This window comes from Hyperoodon ampullatus (assembly GCF_949752795.1).
Source record: "Hyperoodon ampullatus genome assembly, chromosome: 5".
Lineage (NCBI taxonomy): Eukaryota > Metazoa > Chordata > Mammalia > Artiodactyla > Ziphiidae > Hyperoodon > Hyperoodon ampullatus.
In genome coordinates this window covers 4,342,954-4,370,335 of record NC_136918.1, presented here as the reverse complement: position 1 = coordinate 4,370,335, position 27,382 = coordinate 4,342,954, and the positions used below count along the sequence as shown (strand labels likewise).

Below are 27,382 nucleotides of genomic sequence, written 5' to 3'. Positions count from 1 at the left end.
AGCAAATATCCGTAAAGCCTAGAACGGTGCCTGGTGCTTAATTCTGGGCCAGTGTCCCCTGGAGTCATGACTCCCTAAACTCCTGGAAAGAAAGAGAGCTGACACTAGGATCATATGGTGGGGCGTGTGGGGTGTCCTGAGGACTGGACTGCAGGGAGGGTTAGTCTTCCTGTGATGGGGGAGCATGGCTTGTGCTCTCAGGGCCCTGTGATGTCACAAGAGGGACTCCTTCCAGGGTGACTCCTGGCTGATAAGGAACTACAGGAATGTATAGCTTGCAGGCAGTTCTGGCTCTAGTTGCTTCTGAGAAGCTGACCGCTAACCCCGTCCTCCCAGGACAGAAGGGTGAGATATCCCTGAGGGGACAGGGATGGGTTTGCTTTTGTTTGTTATTATTTTGTTGTGTTCTGTTGCACTGCTCGGTGGCTTGAGGTCTGGGGCGGAGGTGGGGGGCTACGGTGCACAGGAAGCAGACAGATGCAACGTGTGGGGAGCTCTGGAGGCCTGCTTTTGCTTTTCCCCGACCCTGGCACAGCACACAGGGCCTGTCCCCACTGGAGACACTCAGATCTATGGCCCAGCGACCTCAGGAGTAAGATAAGAACCCTGGCTTGTGAGGAGTTGGGATCCCTCACCTTGGGTAGTCACAGGTCCAGGTAGTCCCCCTGCCCCCAGCCAAAGGCAAAGCAGACTCCACATGCCCTACTTTCACACACGTGCGCTTCACCCTGAGGACCCATGAGGCTCTTGGCGTATGAACTGACTATGTTGTGTTGGAACATATTTCTGGATGCAGCTGCTGTTACAATGATGGGAGGGAGGTAAGAAGGCTCGGTAGGCCAGTCCCCAGGGTAAGACTATGCATGACGCCTGGAATGCAGAGCCTCCTGGGCTGGGCTACACACCTGCTGCCTTGGCCGTGCCAGGACCTGGGGGCAAGGAGCCTCTGCCTAATGGGAGCCTGGGGAAGGCCACCCCCCGCCCGGTGAAGGGAGGTCTCCCGGCCCCTCTGACTAGGAGGGAAGTCCTGTAAGTACTCTTCTCCCCTCTTTGTGCAAATGCTTGCAAACCCACGAAACGTGTGTCCCTGCCCCACTGAGGCCCAGACTACATCGGGTCAGCGTCATGCTGAAAGGAAAAAGAACAGTTACCAAGGTGTTGGGGAGCATCACCACGGGGCAACAGGAGTGCTGGAGCAGCCGGCCCATTTTCCAGATGGAGAGTGGTACAACCACGAGGATCAGCATGAAGCCCACAAACGAGAGCAGAGCCAGTGCCAGCGGCAGGGTCTCTCCTGGAAACGGAAAGACAGGAACCGGCTTAGGAGACAATCCTGGGCCTTTCTCACTTTCCTGAATCTGGCTCTGCACACTGGCCAAGAGAGCAGATGCCAACACCCTGACATCTGATGTGTGCCCTAGTGACCAAAATGACCACCATTAAAACCAATTTTCTAGAATCCAGATTGGTTTCCAGAAAGCCAAGGAAGATTACGATCTTTTTCTTGGGAAGGGAAAGGGAGGAGCATCATCTGTTAAGCCACTAGCTGTGTTTGCACGTACCTCTGAGCCACTGCCAGGAAGAAGGCAGAGGGCCAGGCCCCGGGCAGGATGAGGGGGAGGCACCAAAAGAGAACAGCCCAGAAGGGAGCTGGGCAGTAACTGAAAACAAAGAGTATTTCACAATTTACTCTTGGCATTGATTCGTATGATGGAGGAAAATGCTGAATTCAGAACACAGTCACATAATAACTCATATATCAAGCCCCTGCGAGGGTTAAGTGACTTACCCCAGGTCACGCAGGTAGGGCTGGCTCCAAATTCTACTAAGTGATGTATCAGAAAGTGCCAAGTCTGAATGTCTGGAGATGCGGAAAGGGGGATGGGTTACTTTCCCATCCCACTGTCCTATTCGTTTAGCCCCTCTGGGCTGGACTGCTCACCCAGGATGTGAAGGGTGCCACAGCCGACGCAGCTGCAGAGAAGCTGGTGGGCTCTTCCAGATGGCTGGGGTCCCCACAGTTTGTATCAATGATTTTGGAAAATATGTTGACAGTACACATCAAGAGATACACAGATGTTCATACTCTTTCATCCACTCCTGTGAGTGGATTCCAAAGAATAATTCCAAGGAAGGAAACATATGCAGAAAGCAGTTCACAGCAACATCTTTATTAGAGCAACAGCCTCACATAACCAGCCCCCCTCTCTGCCCAAAGCAGCACCCCTGCCCCTTCCGCCACCCCAGCACTCTCTGGTGTGCTTTCTCATAGCACGTACCACCAAGGGAAACCATCTCATTTGTTTACTGCCTTGTAGTCTGTCTCCCCATCTAGAAGGTAAGCTTGGTGAGGGCAGGGACTTCCCTGCTGTATCCCAGTGACGGGGCCAGCAGGTGGCACATAGTCGGTGCTCAGTAATTATTCACTGAATGAATGAATGAATCAGTGAATGAACATCATCTTCAAAAGCAGATGGCAGGGGCTTCCCTGGTGGCGCAGTGGCTGGGAGTCCACCTGCCGATGCAGGGGACGTGGGTTCGTGCCCCAGTCCGGGAGGATCCCACATGCCGCGGAGCGGCTAGGCCCGTGGGCCATGGCTGCTGGGCCTGCGCGTCCGGAGCCTGTGCTCTGCAACGGGAGAGGCCACGACGGTGGGAGACCCCCGTACCGCAAAAAAAAAGCAGATGGCAATGATCTAAGTACCCCAAATGGAGGATGATTTAATACATCATGGGATATCATCATGGCAGTTCAGGAGTTCAGGTATTAAAATGAGAATTAGGATATATACAAACTTGTTCGCTGCATCACGGGTTGTAGTGGCAAAAGGCTGGAAAGCACAGAATATACCTATTTATGGGGGATGGTTACGTATACTTTGGCACAACCGTATATTGGCTTGTTATGCATGTTCTTAAACAATGAGGTAGATCTATAGGCACTGACATGAACAGGTGTTCACGATAGCAATACCCACTGAAGGTGAGCAAGGTACAAAGCAGTAAGCACAGTAAAGTCCCAGTTGTGCCTCTGAGTACTGGCATCACACGATGACTGGAGGATTAAATGCCAGACTTGCCAAAGGAAACCTCCTGAGTGGCGTGGGGAGAATGGAGAACGTGTACTTCTTACTTTATATACTTCTGTGTTGTTCGAATTTTTTAACAAGCTTGACTTACATGGTTTTAAAAAGTAGTATAGGGCTTCCCTGGTGGCGCAGTGGTTGAGAGTCCGCCTGCCGATGCAGGGGACACGGGTTAGTGCCCCGGTCCGGGAAGATCCCACATGCTGCGGAGCAGCTGGGCCCGTGAGCCATGGCCGCTGAGCCTGCGCGTCCGGAGCCTGTGCTCCTCAATGGGAGAGGCCACAACAGTGAGAAGCCCACGTACCGAAAAAAAAAAAAAGAAAAAGTCGTATAAAATGAGGGTCTGTGGGAGGGATAAATTAGGAGCTTGGGATTAACATATACACACTACTATATATAAAACAGATAACCAACAAGGACCTACTGTATAGCACAGGGAACTATATTCAGTATCTTGTAATAACCTATAATGGAAAAGAATCTGAAAAAGAATAGATTTATATACATATATATGTATAACTGAATCGCTTTGCTGAACACCTGAAACTAACACAACATTGTAAAGCAACTATACTTCAATTAAAAAATAAATAAAGACCCCCCAAAAGTAGTATAAAATGGTAATCAGAAAATCTACATGGAAAATGTTATGGATGTGATATTTGTGAAAAAGCAGAGTCAAAGTGTATATATAATTCAACAACAACACGTGTCTACACAAAGGCTAACAGCCCTTTAGAGGGCAATTTGGAAACAGCAGTCAAAATTCAAGTGTGTATGCCTTTGACCCAGCAACTCTACTTCCAGGAATTTATCCTTCAAATATACCAGCAAATGATCTATGCCCAAGGTAATTAATGAAAGCATTGGCTGTAATAGCAAAATATTGGGAGAAAAAAACGAAATACCCATCAATAGGGAGCTAGTTAAATTAGTTATATACACATACAGTGGAATACTATGTAGCTACAAAGAAGGATGAAAAAGTTCTTTTTAGATATGGAAAGATCTACAAGATATGTCAAGTGAAAAAGACAAGATCCAGAACAGTGCATGGAGTGTGCTAACGTTTGTGCTAAAAGGAAGGGAAATATATAAAAGTATATCCCATTTACTTGTAAATGTATTGAGAAGTCTTTAGAAGGATATACAAAAAGCTAATACCTCTGGGGGAGGGGTAGGAATTACACGGATGAGGAAGAGGAGGAGGAAGGCGGTTCCACACGTACCTTATCATATTTTTTGAACTATATAAATGTACCAAATATTCAAAATGATAATTTTTGGTTTTTTTGGCTGTGTTGGGTCTAAGTTTCTGTGCGAGGGCTTTCTGTAGTTGCAGCAAGCGGGGGCCACTCTTCATCGCTGTGCGCGGGCCTCTCACTGTCGCGGCCTCTCTTGTTGCGGAGCACAAGCTCCAGATGCACAGGCTCAGTAGTTGTGGCTCATGGGCCCAGTTGCTCCGCGGCATGTGGGATCTTCCCAGACCAGGGCTCGAACCCGTGTCCCCTGCATTGGCAGGCAGATTCTCAACCACTGTGCCACCAGGGAAGCCCACAAAATGATAATTTTTTTTTTTTTTTTTTTTTTGCGGTATGCAGGCCTCTCACTGTTGTGGCCTCTCCCGTTGCGGAGCACAGGCTCCAGAGGCGCAGGCTCAGCGGCCATGGCTCACGGGCCCAGCCGCTCCGCGGCATGTGGGATCCTCCCGGACCAGGGCATGAACCCGTGTCCCCTGCATCGGCAGGCGGACTCTCAACCACTGCGCCACCAGGGAAGCCTGATAATTTTTTAAAAACTAAAAAGTTATACACAAATGTCACTCGTGGTGTTTGTGTGGCAGAATCATGGGATATGGGGTTTTGTTTTATTTCTTTTCACTGCAGGCTTTTAAACCATAAAAAATTCAAGGGAAAAAATTAAGTCAAACAAGAGGATTCTACAGACTTTCCATAAGGCCCCTCCCAGCTGAGCGCGGCCGTGCTACACGGTGGGCTACGTCCACACGAGGTCCGACGCTCAAACCCCGGTTGCCTCACCTGCACCCCCCTCTGATACACAGGCAGCTGCCACCGGGTCAACCAGCCTTGCAACGTCTGGCCTCAGGCCTCGGGAGCTTTCAGGGAAAAGTGTTCTAGACAGCTGCCAAGTGACCCCTGCCCAGCCCCAGGGTGGACTCCTCGGGGGGGATTAGAACGCAGAACAATTTCACCACAGGATCTACCCAGCCTGGGGGAGCAGGTCGGGGAAACCGAGGGGATACTCAGAACCAGAGGAAGCAGGAAGCAACGAGCATCCCCCAGGAGGGGCAGACAGGCGGCCTTACCTTGCACCTTGACACATTCTGTCTGGCTGAAGGCACTGTGCCTCCCGATGGCCTTCACAAATGTCCGGACCTTCACGCAGTGTGCAGCCCCTGGCTCCATGGTTTCCAGGTGCACCGGAATGCCCCCGTGCCTCACCATCTTGACGTGTTCCTTTAGGAAAACAGAAAACAGTTACACTCTGGGGGAAGCAGGACACAAAAGAGGGAGAAGGAGGGAAGGGAAGCTGTAAATATTTCCTTTCCAGGATGCATACAGAATGTTCCTCTCATTCATTCATTTACTCATTCATTCATTCTTAAATATTTATTTATTTAGCACCTACTGTGTGCCAGGCACTGGTGTAAGCACTGAACAAAACAGGGACACAGCACTGAACAAAACGAAGTTCCTGCTCTCGTGGAGCTTATGTGGGGTAAGACAGACCATATATAACACACATCAGGTGGTGATGAGGGTTATGAAGAAAAATGAAGCAGGACAAAGAGGTAGAGAGTGATGAGGAGGCACCAGACTAGTGATTAGGGAAGACCTCTCTGATAGGGTAATATGTGGACAGAGACCTGAAGGTCAGAAATCTGACTGGGGGCTTGGCCGGGCCACTGCTGCCACGGGGATCAGTGCACAGGAACACTGGAGCCTGTGGGCAGTGCCTCCTCACACTTGCATCCATCCGCTGTCTGTCCATCCATCTGCACGCCCCTCCACCCCCACTCACCCCCTGAGGGCTGTGCTCCGCGTCTGAACCTGTGGAGACTTGTCTGGGCCAGGCCCAGGTGGCTCAGGGCACGTGCTCCTCTCCCAGCACCAGCTCTGCACCTCCCGAAGAATCCTAGGGATCTGCGTGCTCCCGGCCAGCCCAGGCCCTGATCAGTCCCCCACACGACTCCCTCCGCCTGGCAATGCCACCTCCTACCACTGGGCCCTGACCCAGCAGGAATAAATGCTGGAAACCATGGCTGTTCCCTGTTCCACCTACACATACCACCTTCCAGGGGAAGCTACCCAGCCCACGGTCCCCGTTGAGTGGGTGGTAGGGCACATGACCTGTCCCTCAGACACTGGCATTAGGTCAGGGGTACCCTTGGCCTGAAAAGGGTCTATCAGAGGCCAGCCAGCAACCGGCGACCCCTAAGCTTGGCCTGATAAGACAAGCAGTACCAGTCAGATTTCCTCTGCTAGGAACTGATCTTGGGGAACTGATACCTGCAGCTAGAAGCAGGGACCAAGGGGAGAGGACATGGCGAGGAGGAGCCGGGCCTGGTAAGGCACAGCCATAGGCATGTGCAGGAAGGAGTGGTGAGGGATCAGGGCCTGCGAGCAAGCTGGGGAGAGGACCACGGAAAGAGTGCAATAGAGAGGACCCGCTGGAGGGAGTCAGGGACCCCACAGACGGGGCCTGGGCAAGTGAGGCTGTGCTGCAGCCTGGCTCTGCGCCTGCTCCGATCATGGAGTCTGTGAGAGCCCCGTATAGCACCATATTAATCCCTGTGACAGAGCCTGTTTTTCCTTGTGCTGACTCGAGTGGGCCTTGTCACCATTTCAGCTTGGACTGGGCCTCCACAGGTCTGCCCAAGCTCCATCCTTTCTGCTGCTGTGGCTGCAGGATGCTTGGCCACTCCCTCTGGGAGAGCTGACGTCCCACCCAGCCTAGCCCGCAGCACCCATCCCACAGGGTAGGGCAGCGCCCCATCTAGGCATTCCGGGTGGCCCACTGGCTCAGAATTAGGGTTGTTTATCAGCCAGCTCCTGACTCTCTGCCCCGACTTCTGCACCCTGCCCAGATACACACCCTCGAGAGCCTTGTGCCAGCCTCATATGCTTTTGAAATCATCCAGTTGATCTGGAACACCCTGGTCTGCCGCCTGTAAACAGCAGGGAGAATGGCTGAGAAGACATGCTGATGAGGGAGAAGAAATGCATTGAAAAGGTATCATGGATCCAACTATGGCAGAGTTTAGGGCAAGGAGGCAGCCCTCATACTTTAGCAAACGTGGCCTGAGACAGCTCCCAGCCACGGTCTGGGTTGGAGCAAGGCAGTCCTTTGAGGAAGAGGCTGCCGGGATTGTCAACCTACGCCCATCTCTCCTTTCCCACACTTCACCCAGGCCCGCTCATCCTCAGGCCACCCCAGACAGCAAGCACTGCAGGGACTGGCTTTCCTCATCCAGCTCTCGGAGGTCTGTGACTGCTTCTCCAAAGTCTAACTCAAAGGCCAAGGGTGGAAGTCTCACCTTGGCACCAGGCTCTCTCTTCCAGTAGGCCACGAAGAACTCAAACTGTGGCCCCAGGTCTTCCAGCTTAATAACCAGGTGGAAGCCATCCTTGGTGATCTCCATCCCAGGTGGGGTGAGGATGGCTGTTGGCAAGACAAGGAGAGAATCAAAGCCAGCCCCAGACAGGACTGAGTTTTGTCCAGGGAGACCATGACCAAGCCATCAGTAGAAACATGTCAGGCTCATGGGAGGGGAGGGGTTTGGATATGGCTTCGCAGTGTGCAGAGGCATGTACACTGATCCTCTTCTGTACTCAGCAGGTGCTCAGTAGACACTTTTTGAATGATGAGCAAATGAAAAAAACAAATGACAACAACTTATTACAATTCACATAGATCAGTTATATATATCGGCTGCTGCTAACTCTCAAACATCAGGAAATCAGCAGCCTATGGATGGGTTGGCCTCTCTATTCTCAGTCCAAGGATTCTTCAATCTCATATCCTTAATGGAAGATGTTGGAAAATCAGAGCGTTTTACAAATTCCAATAATCAGCTCTAGAAATTTACAGCATAAGCACAAGCACCATCTTTCATATTACTGGATCCCAAACAGAGAGGCCAGCAGCCCCCATGGATACTTTCCTATCAGGAGACCAAGAACAGAGGGCCCACACAGACAATCTTTAGTCCCTGGTTACTGATGATGGATCCAGACTTGCCTCTCAGATCCAGGTGCTGCAGGACCAGAGGGGCCACCGCAATTGCTGGCCTTGACTTGGCAAGTTTAGCAGAGTGTGTTCTGGGCTACATCCTCCTGCACTGGGGTCAGTGGACACTCAAAAGAAAGGCAGTTCCTGCAGGGAGTTTTCAGAGAACAAAGTATTTCCTGGCATTTGAAGAGCTGCCTGGAAAAGGAACATGAGGACTTGGAAAGTCAGGGACCAACTGTGCAAAACATACCCAGTTCAGAGGCTTCATATGAGCATACAGCACCACTAGAACTGCATCTGAAACACCTCCAGTAGGGAGAGAGATGTTTGACTCCTCCAGTTTTAAGTCAAACATGATTAGAATTGGATCCCCTGATCTCCATCTATGTTGAGAATAGAATTAGGCAAAATGACCTAATGTCATTTCAGTTCAGAGAAATTTTTGACAAAGTTGGGACAGGAACTTCTGTCCTATGTACTCTACAAACTTATCTCATTTAATCCATCCAGCAAGCGTAAGAAGGTAAATACTGTTCTTTTCGTACAGATAATGTAACAGCCTCAGAGAGGTTGAGTGACTTTCCCAGAATCACACAATTAATGGCAGAATTTGAGTCCATGTCTTTCCACGTTTCTAGACTCTGCTGTGGGGTGTTTTTTAACTCCCAATGAACAGGATGCACATAGATCGTTTAAATCAGATTCTAGGCTTGGGCCCTGGAGATAAGTGGTTCTAAAGCTCCCCTGTGACATGAATTCATATAATTGAGGTTAAGAACCTCTGCTCTCAACAGGCTCCCCTTTAAGAGTAGGAGATCCTTTTCAAGAGAGCCTTAAAATAAGATTTTTCATATGTCTGGGGAGAAGTCAGCGTGGCCTTTTTCAAAGGCCAAAGAACAGACGTAATGCCCTTGAGAGTCTCGATTCCATCCCAGCTCTGCAGCTAACTTCATCTGCACAGGGACCACACAGGAGCAGCTTCTGGAGCAGGTACAGAGACTCCCTTCCTCAGCTCCTCCTGCAGTGGCCCTTTTCCTGTTTATATTGGCCTTCTCAAGCACAAGTTGCTACTGCACACGCCCGCCCCCATAGCTTTGTAGGCACTCCCTCACTCTCCAAATGCCCCGTGCCTTCCTTTCCAACAGCTGCCAGCCACCAGCAATGACCTTGGCTGGAGCCCGTGCTTCCAGGAGCCAAAGGGAGGTGGTGCTGGGTGCTGCCCAGGCATGGCAGGCAGAGGCAAAGCTGCACTACCCTCCAGCGCCCCTCAGGCTTCCCCAGGGCCTGCAATGGGACCCCACTGCCTCCACTGTATCCTCCCAGTGCCTAGAGAAAGAGACTGGGAAGAGGAGCCCACATTCGGCACCAAAATTCCTATTGGTATCCATTCCAATGGTCCCACTGCTGCCCCCAGCTCTTCCCTCCTTCCTCTGCTCTCTGGCTCTCAACTCCGGGCACCCCTTGGGTAATTAATATTAATATTTACTAATAGCTGAGTGCTGTGATAAGACAGCACCGCCCTGAGCCTTTGCACTTTTCATCTTGTCCACACCTACCCAGTGAGGCAAACTGTTGCCCTTCTTACAGATGAGGACTCAAGGGGCGGCGCTGGGATTTCATCCCCACCTGCCTGACTCTAGAGGGCCAACTTCCCCTTCAAAGTCACCTTCCTCAGCCCCTTCGAGCGCGGACTCCCTCACTTTCTAACCGTCCTAATTTCTACCCAATCTCATATACTCCTCAGTAACCTTTGACTCATTCCATTACTGTAGATGCTGCCCCAAACCTTCCTTTGTCCTCACTCCCAGCAGAGGGTCACCTGCCACACCAAGAAAACAGGTCACCGCAGGCCCTTCCCTTGCCTTTCCTGCATGTCCCAACTGGTCACGTTATCATCCACACCTGCCCTGCCCCTTCCGCCTCCATTCAACCCTCCAGCTGGCAGCCTGTCCACCATCACCACGGCTCCATGAAGCCACTTTCTCAAGGACCCATTTTAGGGGCCTCCTTCAGGCCCAGCAGCAGCTCATCCGCTCTCCCCTCCATGACCCTCTCCCCGCCCGGCACCTACTAGTGCCTTTCCCTCTACCCTCTTTTTAAACCTACGGTTTCCCAGGAGCCTACCCTGGGTTCTCTTTGTCCTTATGTCTTGTCCCTGGACATCTCACCTGCTCTCAAGCCACTAGCTATTAATTTTGTGTTGTGTGTCTGACCTTGACCTGTCTGAGCCCCAGGGCCTGATTTCCAACTGCCAATCAGACATCCGTGGCATGATATCCTATAGGAATCTCAATCTCAAAGAGCCCAAAGCCAGCAGCAGCTCTTATTCCTCAGACCAGTCGCTCCTCCTGGGTTCTCTTCCTTGGGTGACACTCCCACTAACCCCATCTGGAAGATGGACGCCATCATTATCCCCCCCCACTCTGTCTCCCAGTAACTGGTACCCAAGCGCTGTCCTTTCTAACTCAGCAATGTCTCTAGAATTTGTCCTCTTCTTCCCGTCCCTTCCCCACTTCTGGGATCAGGACCCACCTTGGCTCAGCTGGAGTGTTACAACCCCGTCCTCACCGCTCACCTGCCATGAAGGCTTGTCCTACTCCAGTTCACTTTTCACACCACAGCCAGAGTGATTGTTCTGTAAGACAGACCTGGCCTAGACCCTCTCCTCTTCTGTGACCCTCCTCTACAGACTTGATCAAGCTTTATGTCAAAGCCCTTCACCATGTGACCAGCTGCTTCCTCGCCCCCGGCATCCAGACCCTGCTCCTGCGGTTCCCCACACACACACCCTTCTACACACTGGCCATTATTTGCACTCTGCCGTATTTGGTCACCAATCTGGATTCTTCCCTTACGGTTCGCGGGCCTCTCACTGTTGTGGCCTCTCCCGTTGCGGAGCACAGGTTCCGGACGCGCAGGCTCAGCGGCCATGGCTCACGGGCCCAGCCGCTCTGCGGCATGTGGGATCTTCCCGGACCGGGGCACGAACCCGTGTCCACTGTGTCGGCAGGCGGACTCTCAACCACTGTGCCACCAGGGAAGCCCTCTTCCCTTACTTCTTCCTCAATTATTTTCCAGGTTCTATTGCTATAGAAAAGTTACTTATTTTCAAAGGACTGTTCCTAATCATGTATAGACCCTATTGAATGAAGAAGATGCTCACACAGCAACAAAGATGGGGTTAGCGAGGCCCCAGATGGGAGGCAGTGTAAGATTTATGAGGCACCGCTAGGGTAGGGAGAGGCCGTCCTAGCCCCAGTTCCCCACTTCCAGAGCAGTTTTCCTTCCAGAGACAGGACTCACTTCCAAAGTCTCTTTCAAAATGAGAGGGAGGGCCTGTGGGAAGCAGCTAGCTTTTTTTTTTTTTTTTTTTTTTTTTTTTTGCGGTACGCGGGCCTCCCACTGCTGTGGCCTCTCCCGTTGCGGAGCACAGGCTCCGGACACGCAGGCTCAGCGGCCATGGCTCACGGGCCCAGCCGCTCCGCGGCATGTGGGATCCTCCTGGACTGGGGCATGAACCCGTGTCCCCTGCATCGGCAGGCGGACTCTCAACCACTGTGCCACCAGGGAAGCCCCAGCTAGCTTTTTTAAATGGAGCAGTTAGGGCTGTTGATGTTCACAGTACTCTGGCTTTGCAAGACTAATTTGATGCTGAAAAGAATCCCGACAGTCTCAGTGAGCATGGTTCCTGAAGGGGAGGCTGCTGGGGGTGGGGGAGTGAGGAGAGAAGAGCCTTACTTGAGTTTCGATTAAAGGGGTGCTTCAGGGTGCTCCAGGCTGAGGTCAGTGAGCCCAGGGTGGCCCTAACCCGGAGGCTGTACGGTACAGTGGCAGTGATGTCATCAGTGATGTCACACTCGGGCCCTTGGGTGGGCGAGCACCAGCTGCTGGGGATCCAGATGTGGCTCATGTACAGGCTCTCGTACTCTCTGGCCAAAGAGAGGAGGGGACAGCGTCACACCAGCCCCTTCTACCCAGGCTCAATGCTGATTTCAAGTACCTGTCGCATCCACTGACTCTTTATGGGTCAGGAAAGCAAGCATTTGCTCCGTACCCCCGTTTCTCCCCTCTCCTCCCTCACCGACCATCCTTTCTTCCTTAGTCCTTCTCACCAGACAAGGGAGACCCAAGCACAAACCCCACTCTGTCCCAGTCTCTCCATCTGCACGCTCACCACCCCAGTCTCAGCCACTGTCATCCCTGGCCTTGCTGTGTGTCTCCTGACTGATTTTCCCGCTTCCGTTCCTGCCAGTCTCCAAACCATTCATCACTCAGCAGAGCAGGACATTTGTCTCCTTAGTGGCTTCCAAAGAGTCTAGAATGGAATCCAAACTCTCTCCCATGGCCTACAAGACTCTCTGGCCTTCTCACTACACCCCTAAACGTGATACTCCCTCCACACAGGCCTCCTTGCCCTCCCTCCCACAGGCTGTCACGTTCGCTGTGTCTCAAATGCCCTGCCCCTGCATTCCCATTGGCTGCCTGCTCCTGTCCTTCAGATATTGGCTTAAATATCACATCCTCATGTGATATGGACATGTGAGATGGACAGACCTTCCCCGACCATCTGATAAAAAGCTGCCACAGAATCAACTCTCTGTTGCATCAGCCTTTTAGCTTCCTCCTAGAGCTGATTTCTATCTGAACTTACCTACAGCAATGCTGCCTGGTAGAACTTTCCATGCTGGTGGAAATGTTCTGTATCCCTGTTGTGCTATATGGTAGCTACTAGCCGCATGTGGCTATTAAGAACTTGAAATGTGGCTCGTACGACTGGGAAACAGACATTTTAATTTAATTTAATTTAACTTTGATTAATTTAAATTTAAATAGCTGTCTGTGTCTAGTGGCTACCACACTGGACAGTGCAGACCTCGTGTACTTATTTCTTTACCTTTTTACTGTCTCCTCCTGTAAATGTAAGCTCCCTCTGTCCAGAAGCTTTGTCGACTGCACCCGTGAGCCTAAGAGAATGTCTGCACATGTAGCTGTTCAGTTTGTATAAATTGTTAATGAAATATATTGAGCACCTTCTGTGTCCCTGTCACTCCTTGACAGCTCCGAGGGCCTGGACACCTGGAGAAGGGCCAGCTGACCTATAGGATCACAATTTGTTTTGGCTTCTAGGGGCAAGCACACAGTCAGGAAAACTGAGGTCTCCCCCACCCCCAAAGGATCTGAGTCCCCAGTGATTTCTCCACCTCAAGTCAGAGGCAAACTTGTTTCTTCTTAAAATTTTCTTCAGCATTAGACAATTGACTCACTGTTGGAAAGAAGCTCCACCAAAAAGTGTTTATACATGTTTGTGTTCCCAGGGAGTTCACTGTCAAATCCATGGGACAATTTCCCTGTTGCTTCAACTCTCTCAGTGCCCATGCAGACAGAGGATGCAGATCATGGGAAATAACCTCTCCCTGGGCTCACAAAGCCTCCTTGAGCTCTGGAATGAAGGTTGTGATTCCTGGAGAGGAATCAACTAATGTCTAAAAGAGAAAAACTAAAAAAAACAAACACCGAGAAAACAGAAAACAAAACTCACCCTTGGTACTCGACAGAATAGTGTATTATTTCTTCAGGCACAATCACTGGGCTCCATGTCAAGACATGCTTCATGTTGGTTGATTGTACAGAGAGGTTCTGAGGGGCAGGCAGAACAGCCACTCCATCTGGGACCAAGGCAGATAGACAGGCTGACAGGTGAGCTCAGGGGGCTGGTATCGGGGGAAATGCCACAGCTTCAAGTTAGTTTCTAATGAAAAGCCAAACATGCTTCGGAACTAGAAACAACTCTAATGTCACCATACTTATGTTCATGCTAAATTTTTGCTATCATCATTGTAATTCTGCCTTTGGTGATTGAATGGCATGCTAATAATAATAATGGCTAATATTATTGAGCACTTACCATGCTCTATCTAGGCCGTGTGCTAGGTTGTCACATGATTACCTCATTTAATCCTCATGACCATACTGGGAGGTAAGGACCATTAGTTTCTCTGTTGTACAAATGAGAAAACTGAAGCACATTATGTACAACCCTTATGTCACGTTGATCTAGATCCAGGCCTTGACTCTGCCACTTACTATGTGACCTAAAGCAAGTTGCGTAAACCTGAGCCGCCCACCCTTACATGGCAAACCCATATCGGCTCCTGCCAGCTTCTCATCACCACCCTCTCCTGCTACTGCCATCCTCAGGTACCAAAGCAATTAGTTTGTGTCCCCAAGAAGGCCAAACAGGGCGCAGCTGCCATCTGGGAAGTGCAGGCTCAGGTCTGCCGTGGAAGGAGTCCAGTGCAGAAAGGCACCAAGCCAGCTGGGAGACTCCGCCCCAGGCAGCCTGCAGCCCTCTGAGCCAGCCGGGATTCAAGCACCTGCTCACACAGCTGTGTGTTCAGAGTGTGCACACAGTGGGTCTACAGTTTGCACACAGAATCAAAGAGGCCTGTGAAGCTGAACCTGCCCTCATAAGGACTTTGCAGCCCCAGGGCTCATCCTTGCGTGTAACCCAGGGTGCAGTCTGGATCTTCCGCTATGGTCTTCCCCTCCGACTTTCACACACTCTTCTTTTAATGCCCAACAGCTGCCTCCCTTTGCTGTTACAGTTGCAGTGATAACATCGACAGCATGGTGTGTATGAGGCTGGGACCCTTGTCTGGGACTTTTCAATCTCCAGATTGGCACCTGCTGTTCGTTACCCAGCGCTGTAACCACGAGAGGATGGGTGCTGCCGGGGACACCCCACCTGGTGCCCTCGCTTCTTCTCTAATGTAGGACCCTCGTGGTGCATCCTGATCTCACTCTCAGCATCCACGGCCTGCCCTGTGAGGAAACACCTAGGGTACCCACAAGGGAGGCTTCCTGCCCTCCCCACGTTTAAACTTGTAATCACCCAAGGGATGAAAAGGAAAAGAGCCAGCTGCAGTGAGGTCACACGGGAAGGTGGAGCGTGGTCCTCTCTGACATCCTTCCTCTGGTAAAGTAGACAAAACATTTCCCTAGTCAGATATGTGAAGATTATAAAGCTATGTAAATATAAAGCTCTAATTCATAATTCTAAAACTCTCAAAAATGAAATCTCCTGGCCCAGATGGTTACACTGGAGAATACTATGAAATAGTTAAAGAGAAATTAACACCAATTTTATACAATCTCTTCAAAAAAATAGAAGAGGAAAAAGCACTTTCCAACAAATTTATGAGGCCAGTATTACCCTGATACCAAAATCAGGTAAAGGTAGTATGTATTTAAAAAAACAAAAGCCTACAGATCAATATATCTCATGCACTTAAATGCCAAAATCTTCAACAAAATACTAGCAATCCAAATTCAACAATGTATAAAAGGATTATGCACCATGATCAAGTGGAATTTATTCCAGGTATGCAAGGCAGGTTCAATATTTGAAAATCAATTAATGTAATCCACTGCATCAACAAACTAAAGAAGAAAAATCATACAATCATATCAGTTGACACTGAAAAAGCATTTACAAAATTCAACATCCATTCATGATTTAAAAACAGAAAACAACAACAACAAAAAACCTCTCCTTCAAGTCAAAAACATTAGGGAGTTATCTCAATTTGATAACGACCATCTATAAAAAACCTACAGTTAACATTTTGTTCAATGGTGAAAGACTGAATTCTTTCCCCCTAAAATCAAGAACAAGGCAAGGGTGCTCACCCTCATCACTTTTACTCGACATTGTACTAGAAGTTCTAGCAGCTGTAATAGGGCAAACAAAGGAAGTAAAAGGCAATACAGATTGGAAAAGAAGTAATTAATCTCCCCCTATTTGCACGCTATGTAGGAAATCCCACAGAATCTACAAAAAAACCTCCTAAAACTAATAGCGAGTTCAGCAAGTTCATAGGATACAAGATAAACATTAAAAATTAGTTGTACTTTTAAATACTAGCAATGAACACTTATACACAGAAATTTAAAATATTATTTACAATCATTCCCTCCCCCAAAAGAAAAACTCAGGCGTAAATCTAATGAAACATATCTAGGATTTGCATGGGGAAAACTCCACAATGCTGGTGAAAGATTTCAAAGAAAATATAAATAGATGGAGAGACATACTGTGCTCATGAATCAAACAATTTGACATAGTTAAAATGGTAATTCTCCCCAAATTGATATACAGGTTTAACGTGATTCCTATCAAAATCCCAGCAAGGTTTTTTGTAGATATATACCAGCTTTTTCTAAAATTTATAAGCAAAGGCAAAGGAACGAGAATAACTGAAACAACTCTGAAAAAGAATAAAGTGAGAGAAATCAATCTACCCAATTTTAAGACTTACAGTAATGAAGATTGTGTGGTATTGGCAAAGAAATAGACATATAGATTGATGAAACAGTATAGACATCCCAGAAATAGACCCACACAAATATGCTCAACTGATTTTTGGCAAAGGTACAAAAGCAATTCAATGAAGGAAGGGTAGCCTTTTCAACAAATAATATTAGAGCAATTGGATATTTGCAGGCAAATAAAAAACCTCAACCTAAATCTCACACCTTCTGCAAAAATTAACTCAAAGTGGACCATAGACTTAATGCAAAATATGAAACTCTAAACTTTTAGGAAAAAACATAGGAGAAAATCTTCAGACCTAGACAAAGATTTCTTAGACTTGACACCAAAAGCAAGATCCATAAAAGGAAACATTTATAAATGGGCATCATCAAACTTAAAATATCTTGCTCTGCAAAAGACCCTGTTAAGAGGATGAAAATACAAGATACAGACTGGGAGAAAGTATTTGCAAACTACATATTGCACAAAGGATTCATATCTAGAATATATATACAAAGAATACTCAAAACCCTACAGTAGAAAAGCAAACAATTCAATTAGAAAATGGGCAAAAGACATGAAGAGTCATTTCACCAAAAAGCACATACAGATGGCAAATGAGCACATGAAAAGATGTTCAACATCATTAGCTATTAGGGAAATGCAAATTAAAACTTCCGTGAGATAGCACCACACAGCCATCAGAATGACTAAAAATTTTTAAAGTAACAATACCAGACCCTGGTGAGGATGCAGGGAAAGTCACTCATACATCTCTGGTGGGAATATAAAGTGGTACAGCCACTCTGGAAGATAGTTCAGCAGTTTTTTTGTGAAACTAAACTTATAATTACTAAACAACCCACCAATTGCACTCTTGGGCATTTATCCCAAAGTAGTAAAAATTTATGTCACACAAGTTCTGCACAACAATGTCTATAAACAAACTGGAATCAGCCCAGATGCCCACAGGTGGATGGTTAAACAAATTATGGTATATCCAATAAAAAGGAACAAACTATCACTACATAAAACAATCTGGATGAATCTCTAGGAAATTATGCCAAGTGAAAAAACCCAACCCCCCAAAAGTTACATACTGTATGATTCTATTTTTATAACATTTTGAAATGGCAAAATTTTAGAAATGGAGAACAGATTAATGGTTGCCAGGGGTTAGGAACAGTGGGGAAAGGCACAGTAGGGGGAAGTTCTAAAAAGGCAACAGGAGTATCATTGTGATACTGGAACTGTTCAGTATCTCGACTGTGGTGATAAATACAAAAACCTATTAAACACACACACGCACACTCGAACGAGTGCACTTAAAGCTGGGGAAATCTGAATAAGACAGGTGGATTGTATCAATGATATCAATATCCTGGTTGTGATGCTATACTATTGTTTTGCGAAATACCATTGGGGAAACTGGGCTTTCTGTATTATTTCTTATAACTGCATATAAATCTAGAATTACCTCAACAAAATTTCAGTTAAAAAATACAAACATAATGTCATCACACCTAAAAAATCAGCATTAATTCTGATTATCTGCATGACAGGATACATTTTAAAAGACCATGATAGGATAAATTCAAACAGGATGAAATGCACCTAGGAGAAAAGTAAAGTTGTAGAATTAGGTGCAGTCAATTAAATCAGTGAGGGACACCTGTTTAGGGTGGGAGACCTAACGATTAGGTGTGTCCTAATGACAAGGGCACTCATCAGGGCTTTAAGCAACTACTCTGAGGTTGAGTTTCTGGGTATATCTTTCTTCATGAGGGGCACACAGGCAGGACAACAGCAAGAGATGTCCCAAAATTTAGGTGGCTCCATTATGTTATGCAACAGTTTGCACTTGTGTAACTGTCTTCTCCTACCTGTGAAGTTCCAAATCTAACTCCACTATGGGCAAAATACTCAGTCTCATTCCTGTCTTAAAATGAAAACTACTGCTTCTTTCTGAGCCCTGTAGGCAACATCTTCAATATCTTTATGCCATTTGTACCGTATATTCCAAATTCCATCTTTGTTTCGCTGTTGTTTATGTAGCACACATAGACATTGGGAATGAGATGGAAAATCAGTAATGCCTATGAACTACTGATGCCAGGGGATGTTTAATTGGGTTACATAGAAAGCATGGTGGCCCTACATGAGGAAAGATCCATTTTATGCTAGGACACTAAATAGGGAAGTCTATTTTCAGCTCAGACTCCAAGCTGAAAGTAACTCCTTTCACCTATGAAGGGTTTCATAGGTGAATCCCCTCCAGTTGTTAGACAAGGCTCACGGTGGTCCTGAGAACACAATTCAGTGGAGAAAAAGAAAACTTTGTTATCTACCCACCATTCTCGTTAACAAGAAATGTCATCTATCAGCCAGGAGTAATGTGTATTGAAGTCAAGTCTCTGAAGAAACCAGTTAATAGAGACTCTTCCTGATGTGAATGAGTAAATGCAAAAACAAAGAATGCACTCAAGGCGGGAGGGGAGAGTAAGCTTACAGTGTGAACAGGAAAGACATATTGGCCACAGCGAGAAGGGTGCAAAATTGGGAATAATTATTTCCTCAGCCACACTGGATGAGAATTCTCAACGGAGCTAGACCAAGATATTGGAATATCTTCTGTATAATCATTTGGTTCCTTGTGAATAGTTATGCTCCTGTTACTGTAGAGAATTGTTCTTGTTCTAGCAGTCTGACTCAGTATCTCAAGAAGGCCCACTGGGTGCAGCCTCTTGGGTGTTTCCAGTAGAGACTTGAGCCAGGTGACTGTGACTATTTAAGATTCTGGTGCTCAGTGTGGCAGAAAGTAGCTAAACAACACTTTTTGCATAGAGCTGCATTCACAAAGCTGATCCCTCTTTCTTGCGGCCTATTAGTATTCTATTGCTGCTGTAACAAATTCCCACAAATGTAGTATCTGAAAACAACACAGATTTATTATTTTCCAGTTCCATAGATCAGAAATCTTATACAGGTCTAAATTGGCTGAAATCAAGGTGTTGGCAGGACTGCAGGCTCCAGGGGAGACTGTTTTCTTGCCATTCCCAGCTGCTGGTGGCCACCCACCTTCTTGAGCATGGCTCCTCCTTCCTCCATCTTTAAAGCCAACAATGGCTGGTTGAGTCCCTTTCATGCTTCAAAGTTCTCCTGCCTCTTTTTCTGTCCTCCCATCTCTCTCTCACTGCATCCAGGAAAGGTTCTCAGCTTTGAAGGACCCATGTGATTAGATTGGGCCCACCCTGATAATCCAGGCTAATCTCCTAATCTCAAAATCCCATAACATTAATCACATCTTTAAAATCCCTTTTTCCATAAGAGGTAACGTATCCACAGGTCCCAGGAATTAGAACGTGGATGTCTTTGGGGGACCATCATTCTGACTACCCCATGGGGCTTGCACTTCAGGGGATATTGATACCATGAACTGACACGATACCCTAAAATGTCTCCCTCGAATACAGTAAATTATTTCAAGAGAATCCCCTTGTATGTGGCCAGAAGAAGAAAAGAGCAAGGCTGAGCTAGGACATGGCTGCTAAGCAGGTTGCTGGCATCACTCGCTGCCTAAGTAACTAGTGCCCACGCCCCAGCTTCAAAAGGTATTACTCAGCCATAAAAAGAAACGAAATTGAGCTATTTGTAATGAGGTGGATGGACCTAGAGTCTGTCATACAGAGTGAAGTCAGTCAGAAAGAGAAAGACAAATACCGTATGCTAACACATATATATGGAATTTAAGAAAAAAAAAATGTCATGAAGAACCTAGGGGTAAGATGGGAATAAAGACACAGACCTACTAGAGAATGGACTTGAGGATACCGGGATGGGGAGGGGAAGGGTAAGCTGTGACAAAGCATGGACATATATACACTACCAAACGTAAAATAGATAGCTAGTGGGTAAAATAGATAGCTAGTGGGAAGCAGCCGCATAGCACAGGGAGATCAGCTGGGTGCTTTGGGACCACCTAGAGGGGTGGGATAGGGAGGGTGGGAGGGAGGGAGATGCAAGAGGGAAGAGATATGGGAACATATGTATATGTATAGCTGATTCACTTTGTTATACAGCAGAAACTAACACACCATTGTAAAGCAATTATACTCCAATAAAGTTGTAAAATAAAATAAAATAAAATAAAATAAAAATAAAAGGTATGCAAACCAATTCGTGCCTCAGGAAAGTGATCTACTGCTTCAGGATCTTAAAGTGTGGTCTTTGGATCAGCAGCATCACAAAACCCAGGAGCTTATTAGAAATGCAGACTCTCAGGCTGCAACCTGTGCCCTACAGAACAAGAATGTGCATCTTAACAAGATCCCCCAGGTAATTCATAAGCATATTAAAGTTTGAGAAGCGCTGGTATATAGAGTTCTAATGATTCTCAACCTTGGCTGCCCATGAGAATCACTGGGGAGGTGGTTTTTGTGGGTGTTTTTTTAAAGTTTTATTTTGAAATAATTTCAGACTTACAGAAGAGTTGCAAAAATAGTACAGAGAGCTCCCATATTACCCTTCATTCAGCCTTCCAGATGTACATGACCATAGTGCAAATATGAAAAGGAAGATATTAACATTGGCTCAATATCAATAATGAAGCCTCAGTATTTATTCGAATTTCACTGATTTTTTCCCCTAAAGTCTTCCTTCCTGCCTGCCTTCCTTCCTTCCTTCTTTTCTTCCTTTTTTTCAGGAACCAATCTAGGATCCCACATTTAGTTGTCATATCTATACTTAGTCTTCTTTAATCTGTCCTCAATCTTTCCTTGACATTTTTGACGGGTACTGGTCAGTTGTTTTCTAGACTATTTCTCAGTTTGGATTTGTCTGATGTTTTTTCATGATTTGATTAAGGTTGTGCATTTTGGGAACATACTCACAGGGAATACACGATGTTACTATGTCTTATTACTGGTGGTGTTAACCTTGACCACTTGGTTAAGGCGGTGTCTTCACTGTAAAATGACCATTTTCCCCTTCATAATTAATAAATAACTTAGAGGAGATACTGTGACACTATGCAAATATTCTTTCTCCCCCACCTTTCATCCATTAATTTTTCTGTTTATTGGTGGATATTACTTGCAACAATCATTGCTGTGATGTTTTAATTGTGATTTTCTATGTGTTAACTGGAATTCTGTAAGAAATAGCTCTTCCTTCTCCACCATTTGTAATGGAAATTAATTTTATTCTATCGTTATTTATTTTGTTACTCAAATTGTTCCAGCTTTGGCCATTGGGAGCTTTTTTGGGTTTTGTGTCCTTTTGACTTACTCCCATCTCTCACTCTCTTTTTTCATGTTATTTTTATTAATAGACTTTTAATTTTTAGAATAATTTTAGATTTATAGGGAAAAAATGTAGACAGTAAGTACACAGAATTCCTGTACACCCTTCACTCAGCTTCCCCTAATGCTAACATCTTATATAGTCATGATATATTTGTCAAAACTAAGAAACTAACATTGTACATTACTATTAACTAAACTCCAAACTTTATTTGGATTTTGCCAAATTTTCCACTAATGTCCTTTTCTCATTCCAGTATCTAATCCAGGATACTTGTTGCATTTTGGCTCCCATCCTTTTTTGAGCACTTCCTTCCTTACCACAAGATGCTCCAAACTTCTATTTTCTCTTCCCAGTTATGGAATAAACCACTTCTCTAAGGAGCCCCACCCAGGAAGTTTTGAAAAATCCCAAAGAGCAGGCAGCACCCTAGATTAGTTAAATCAGACCTCTGGCTGTGAAATCCTGGCATTTGTACTTTTAAAAGCTCTTCAGTTAATTCCAATGTGCACTTGAGATTGAGAACCACTGATCTAGACCTTACTTCAGGTACCTGAAAGATAGTTAAAGCTATGAACGATATATGATAGCACTTAAATGTGGAATCTAAAATATGACACAAATGAACCTACCTATGAAACAGAAATGGAATCATGCACATAGAGAACAGACTGATGGTTGCCAAGGGGGAGGGGGTTGGGGGAGGGATGGAGTGGGAGGCTGGGGTTAGCAGAGGTAAGCTTTTATATATAGAATGGATAAACAGGTCCTACTGTGTAGCACAGAGAACTATATTCAATATCCTGGGATAAACCATAGTGGAAAAGAATATAAAAAAGAATGTATATATATGTATAACTGAATCACTCTGCCATACAGCAGTAATTAACACATTATAAATCAACTATACTTCAATAAAAAAAAAAAAAACTATGAATGATAAATACCTAAAGACTTAGGTGTATTTCCCAGCAGGTTCTTATGTTCCCTGAAGACAGGAAATACTGTTTTGTTCATATCTAACCACCCAGAACGCGGCACACAGCAGGCGCTCAGAAATACAGAATGAATGAAAACGAAACAGGTGAACCAAGTCTTGGCTCCTTAGTGAAATTAGCCTCGGCCTGATTTTTCCCCCCGAATTCCTATCTCACATTAGACCTTTGTTTCATTCTGAGGTTTATGCCCGCCACAAAGTCCCTGGGCACATTTCCCAGGCAGAACCCCTTGTATCTCCTCCCTGGAACCGCCATGCTGGCTTCCCCTCACTGTGTCTGCTGTCAGCTCCCCTCGTTTGGGCTCTGTTCTGCCACCTTTACCTCCAACAGCCCTTATGGCAAATGTGTCAGAAAACATAGCAACATCTTCTTTATTCCTTTTGCTTTGTCCCTCCAAACTTTTTCTGGCCTGCTTCAATGTCTCAGCTTCTTCTGCAGAGAAGTACAAAGGGCACAGGCTCTGTAGCCAGAACCGGAGTCAAATCCCAGTTCTCCCACTTATTAGATGTATACGCTTGGGCAAATAGCTGAACCTCTCTGAGCCTCTCTTTCTTAGGGTATAAAATGGGGGTTATATCACCTGCCTTGCAGGATTGATGTGAGATGTCAAGAGGACATTTTTGCTAATCCAGAGCACAGTGTGCAGTCATAAATGGCAGTGGCGATGGTCATTGTCGCTGTTATTATTGCTGTTATTACTATTATTATTATTATTATTGGTGGTGGGAATCAGTTTCCTGAATTACACACTATTATTTGAAAGGGACAGGGCAAGGCAAGTAAGTTCTGTAAAAGAGAGCAAGACCTCTACCCATCTGTCCCAAGGATCTAGAGTAAGTAGTAGAAGTTCATTTAGACATTGCAGAAATCATTGCAGGCTCCTACACAGTCCAGAGTAAATGGTCAAAATTGCGTAAAGGCAACCTCAGCTAAAGCAAATAACTGCTGACTCCACCACCGGTTTGCATAACCAACAGATGAAAAGTAACATCTTCAGAGTGCCTTTGTTTGCATAATTTCGTTTGCCACCTCCCAACCGAAAGGTAGCTATTTGGACCATTTTGAAGATGAGGAAACTGAAGTGATACATTCACTGAACCAGCGAGTGGTACAAGTCAAAGCTCACACACAGGTCTTTCTCACTCTGACATCCTTGTGGCTTCTACCGCTGGTGGATTTTTTGGGGTTTTTTGGGGGGGTGAGGGGGACAGGGCTGGTGGTTGTAGTTTTTTGTTTGTTGTTTTCATTCCTGTGTAAGTGTACAGGTGTCAGAAGAGTACTCACCTCCAGGTCTACTTGAAATAGGAGTCTTCAGGAAAAGGCTTAAGAGACTGGACCACCTCACGGAAGAAAATGTCAAATTAAAAAATGGGTGGGGCTTCCGTGGTGGCGCAGTGGTTGGGAGTCCGCCTGCCGATGCAGGGGACACGGGTTCGTGCCCCGGTCCGGGAAGATCCCACGTGCCGCGGAGCGACTGGGCCCGTGAGCCATGGCCGCTGAGCCTGTGCTCCACAACGGGAGAGGCCACAACTGTGAGAGGCCGCGTACCGCAAAAAAAAAAAAAAAAAAAAAAAAAAAAAAAGTGGGTGAAGGGCATCAAAAGTGTAAATTTCCAGTTATAAACTAAATAAATCATGGGGATGTAATATATAGCATGGTGACTATAGTTACTATACTGCATATGTGAAAGTTGCTAAGAAAGTGGATCTTAAAAGTCTTCATCACAAGAAGAAAAAATCTGTATGGTGACAGCTGTTAACTAGACTTATTACAGTGACCATTTCACAATACATACAAATATCAAACCATTATGCTGTACACCTGAAACTAATATAATGTCATGTCAGTTATACCTCAATTTAAAAAAAAAAATCAGGAAAAATATGCTGGCCTTTCCCCTTCTCATTTGGCCACCCCGTCTTCTCCCTTTAGCTTAGTGGAGGAGTGTTTTCCTAGCAACTTGTTTGTGCCACCAACTAATCAATCAATCAAGTAACTAACCAATCAACTAACATGCTGAGCCTATGCTAGGGGCTGTGGGGATGCCAGGAAAGATGCCTAGGCCCTGCCTTCAGGCCAGCGCAGGAAACAGAAATAACCCACTGAAACAGAGTACATGGGGTCAAGGATCAAAGGAGAGAGGTCTGGGAAGGGTCTGCAGCAGCAGGGACCCATCTGGAATGATGATGGGAGGATGGGTTTGGGATGGGGTAAGGACTGGAGACGGAGCTTCTGAGGGAAAGAACAATAATAAAGACCAGGAGGAGGAAATGGGGGGGTGGTGATGTGCCAGCTGTGAAGACAGCAGCTGCCTGTGGCCCATGCTTGTGTTCAAGGAGTAGTGAGAAATAGGATTGGGGCCTAAATATGGTGTGTCATGAAACAAACAGCAAATTTGCTCATCATGTGCTGAGACAGAGTTGTGAAGGGTTTTGAGCTACACAGGCATATATTTGATGTTTAAGTCGGCTCTAAACATTTGCTAATCACCTCGGCACTGATTTGTTACGTGATTTAAACTAACTAGAATAATTAGTTCTCAGTGTTAAAAAAAAGAAAGTACTCAAGACACCCACAGACACTGCAAAGTGCCTAGTACCTTGGTGTATTCAAATTAGAAATTTCTCTTAAAAACGTTATTTGACAGGAAGAAACATCAAAAGCGAAAGCTGCGATTTCAGAACAATAACATGTAGGTGCAAGCAGCCAGAATGGAGCTGAGAAAATTATGTAATCTTACTGGCAGGCAAAATGCCCCAAACCAAATACTTTTCAAAATGGTATGGAGTACCTGACTGCTACCTTTTCTGAAGTGACCAGGAGAGAATTCCAATTTTCATAAATCTTGTACCCAATATTAAGGTTGCAAATTATGTCTTTCTATTCACGTGTATTTTGTTAGAATCTTTACTTAAACCTGTCCTTACAGTGAACATCTCTGAGGCACACACAGAAAGACTGAGATAATAACTATGTTGTGGCTTTTAAAACTAAATAGTAAGATAAATAACAAAATGCATGGATCTCTGCTAACCTTTAAACTATTTGTTCTGATGCTTTATCTTCCTAGATTGTTCTGTGGACATTAAGAGATTTCTAAACAGAATGCAGGTCTTTTCTCTGTGGGGATGGAGGATTAGGAGGTGAGAAACCTTTTCAAAAACAGACATAAGATGTTCTACGCATATATTGCAACCCCAAACCCTGGGAAAGTATTTTTCACCTTCTTAACATATATTTGAGTCCCAGACTGTAGGCGGTATTCTGATTCATACTTACCCACGAGCAAACAAGGAATCAAGGCGTAGGAAAACCACATGATAAGACTTGTCTCGATTTCTTCTAGAACCATTGTGAGGGTCTCTGTTTGGCAGGCTCAGTTTGACCTGGAACATTGTTTCCTTCCAGAATGAAGCACTCTTTCCATATCAGCAATCCTTGCTTCGGAACGCAGGAGTTGGAGCTGAGTCTGAGTCGCTGTAAAGCCTGAATTGTTCTGGAAAGAGGAGCCAGCCCAGACACCTCAGAAGAGGCGGGCTGGGCAGCACCCTCCTTTCTGCCCAAACCCAGATGTTGCATCAGGGGGTGTGGCCTAGGAGAGTTCCAGAGAAAAGATAACTCTGGGAAGCTTAAGAATCCACATGGGGGGGGCCTCCCTGGTGGCGCAGTGGTTGAGAGTCCGCCTGCCGATGCAGGGGATACGGGTTCGTGCCCCGGTCTGGGAGGATCCCATATGCCGCGGAGCGGCTGGGCCCGTGAGCCATGGCTGCTGAGCCTGCGCATCCGGAGCCTGTGCTCCGCAACGGGAGAGGCCACAACAGTGAGAGGCCCGCGTACCACAAAAAAAAAAAAAAAAAAAAAAAAAAAAAAAAAAAAAGAATCCACATGGGGGAGATACCTGGATCGTAGGCTCTGCCCTGGGGGATCCTGGTGGTCTCCAGAGGAACCCCTGGCAGTAGCAGGCAAGATTATCTGAACTTCTCATCAAATAGCTGTTCTCTTCCAATTCTCTCTCCTGTGAGTTCATGCAAGCTAGGTACTGATTAGCTCTTTTTCTACATCTCCATTTCAAAAAAAGTAGAGGGCTTCCCTGGTGGCGCGGTGGTTGAGAGTCCGCCTGCCGATGCAGGGGACACGAGTTCCTGCCCCGGTCCAGGAGGATCCCACATGCCACGGAGCGGCTGGGCCCGTGAGCCATGGCCGCTGAGCCTGCACGTCCGGAGCCTGTGCTCTGCAGCGGGAGAGGCCACAGCAGTGAGAGGCCCGCGTACCGCAAAAAAAATAAAATAAAAATAAAAAAAAGTAGAGAAGTTAAAAAATTTTTTTCTAAATATCTTTTATAGAGTCAGGAGGTGAAGAATACACAGCTTCATATTTGCTTGCATCTGCAAAAAGAAAACCTGGAAGGAGATAAAACTACCAAGACTGTT

The 27,382-nt window shown here is 46.3% G+C and overlaps 1 protein-coding gene across 1 annotated transcript in view; it reads right to left on the bottom strand.

Annotated features, from left to right (window-relative positions):
- Positions 1-26,347, bottom strand: part of IL20RB (interleukin 20 receptor subunit beta) — a gene marked incomplete at its 5' end in the record, with an annotated part of 32,105 nt that extends 5,758 nt beyond the window's left edge. Inside the window, 7 exon segments of the mRNA XM_079705384.1 lie at positions 1,152-1,294; positions 5,413-5,563; positions 7,645-7,769; positions 12,078-12,268; positions 13,879-14,005; positions 26,232-26,322; positions 26,324-26,347. Of these exon segments, the coding sequence (XP_079561510.1) occupies positions 1,152-1,294; positions 5,413-5,563; positions 7,645-7,769; positions 12,078-12,268; positions 13,879-14,005; positions 26,232-26,322; positions 26,324-26,347 (852 nt within the window).
- Between the last annotated feature and the right edge of the window lie 1,035 nt (positions 26,348-27,382).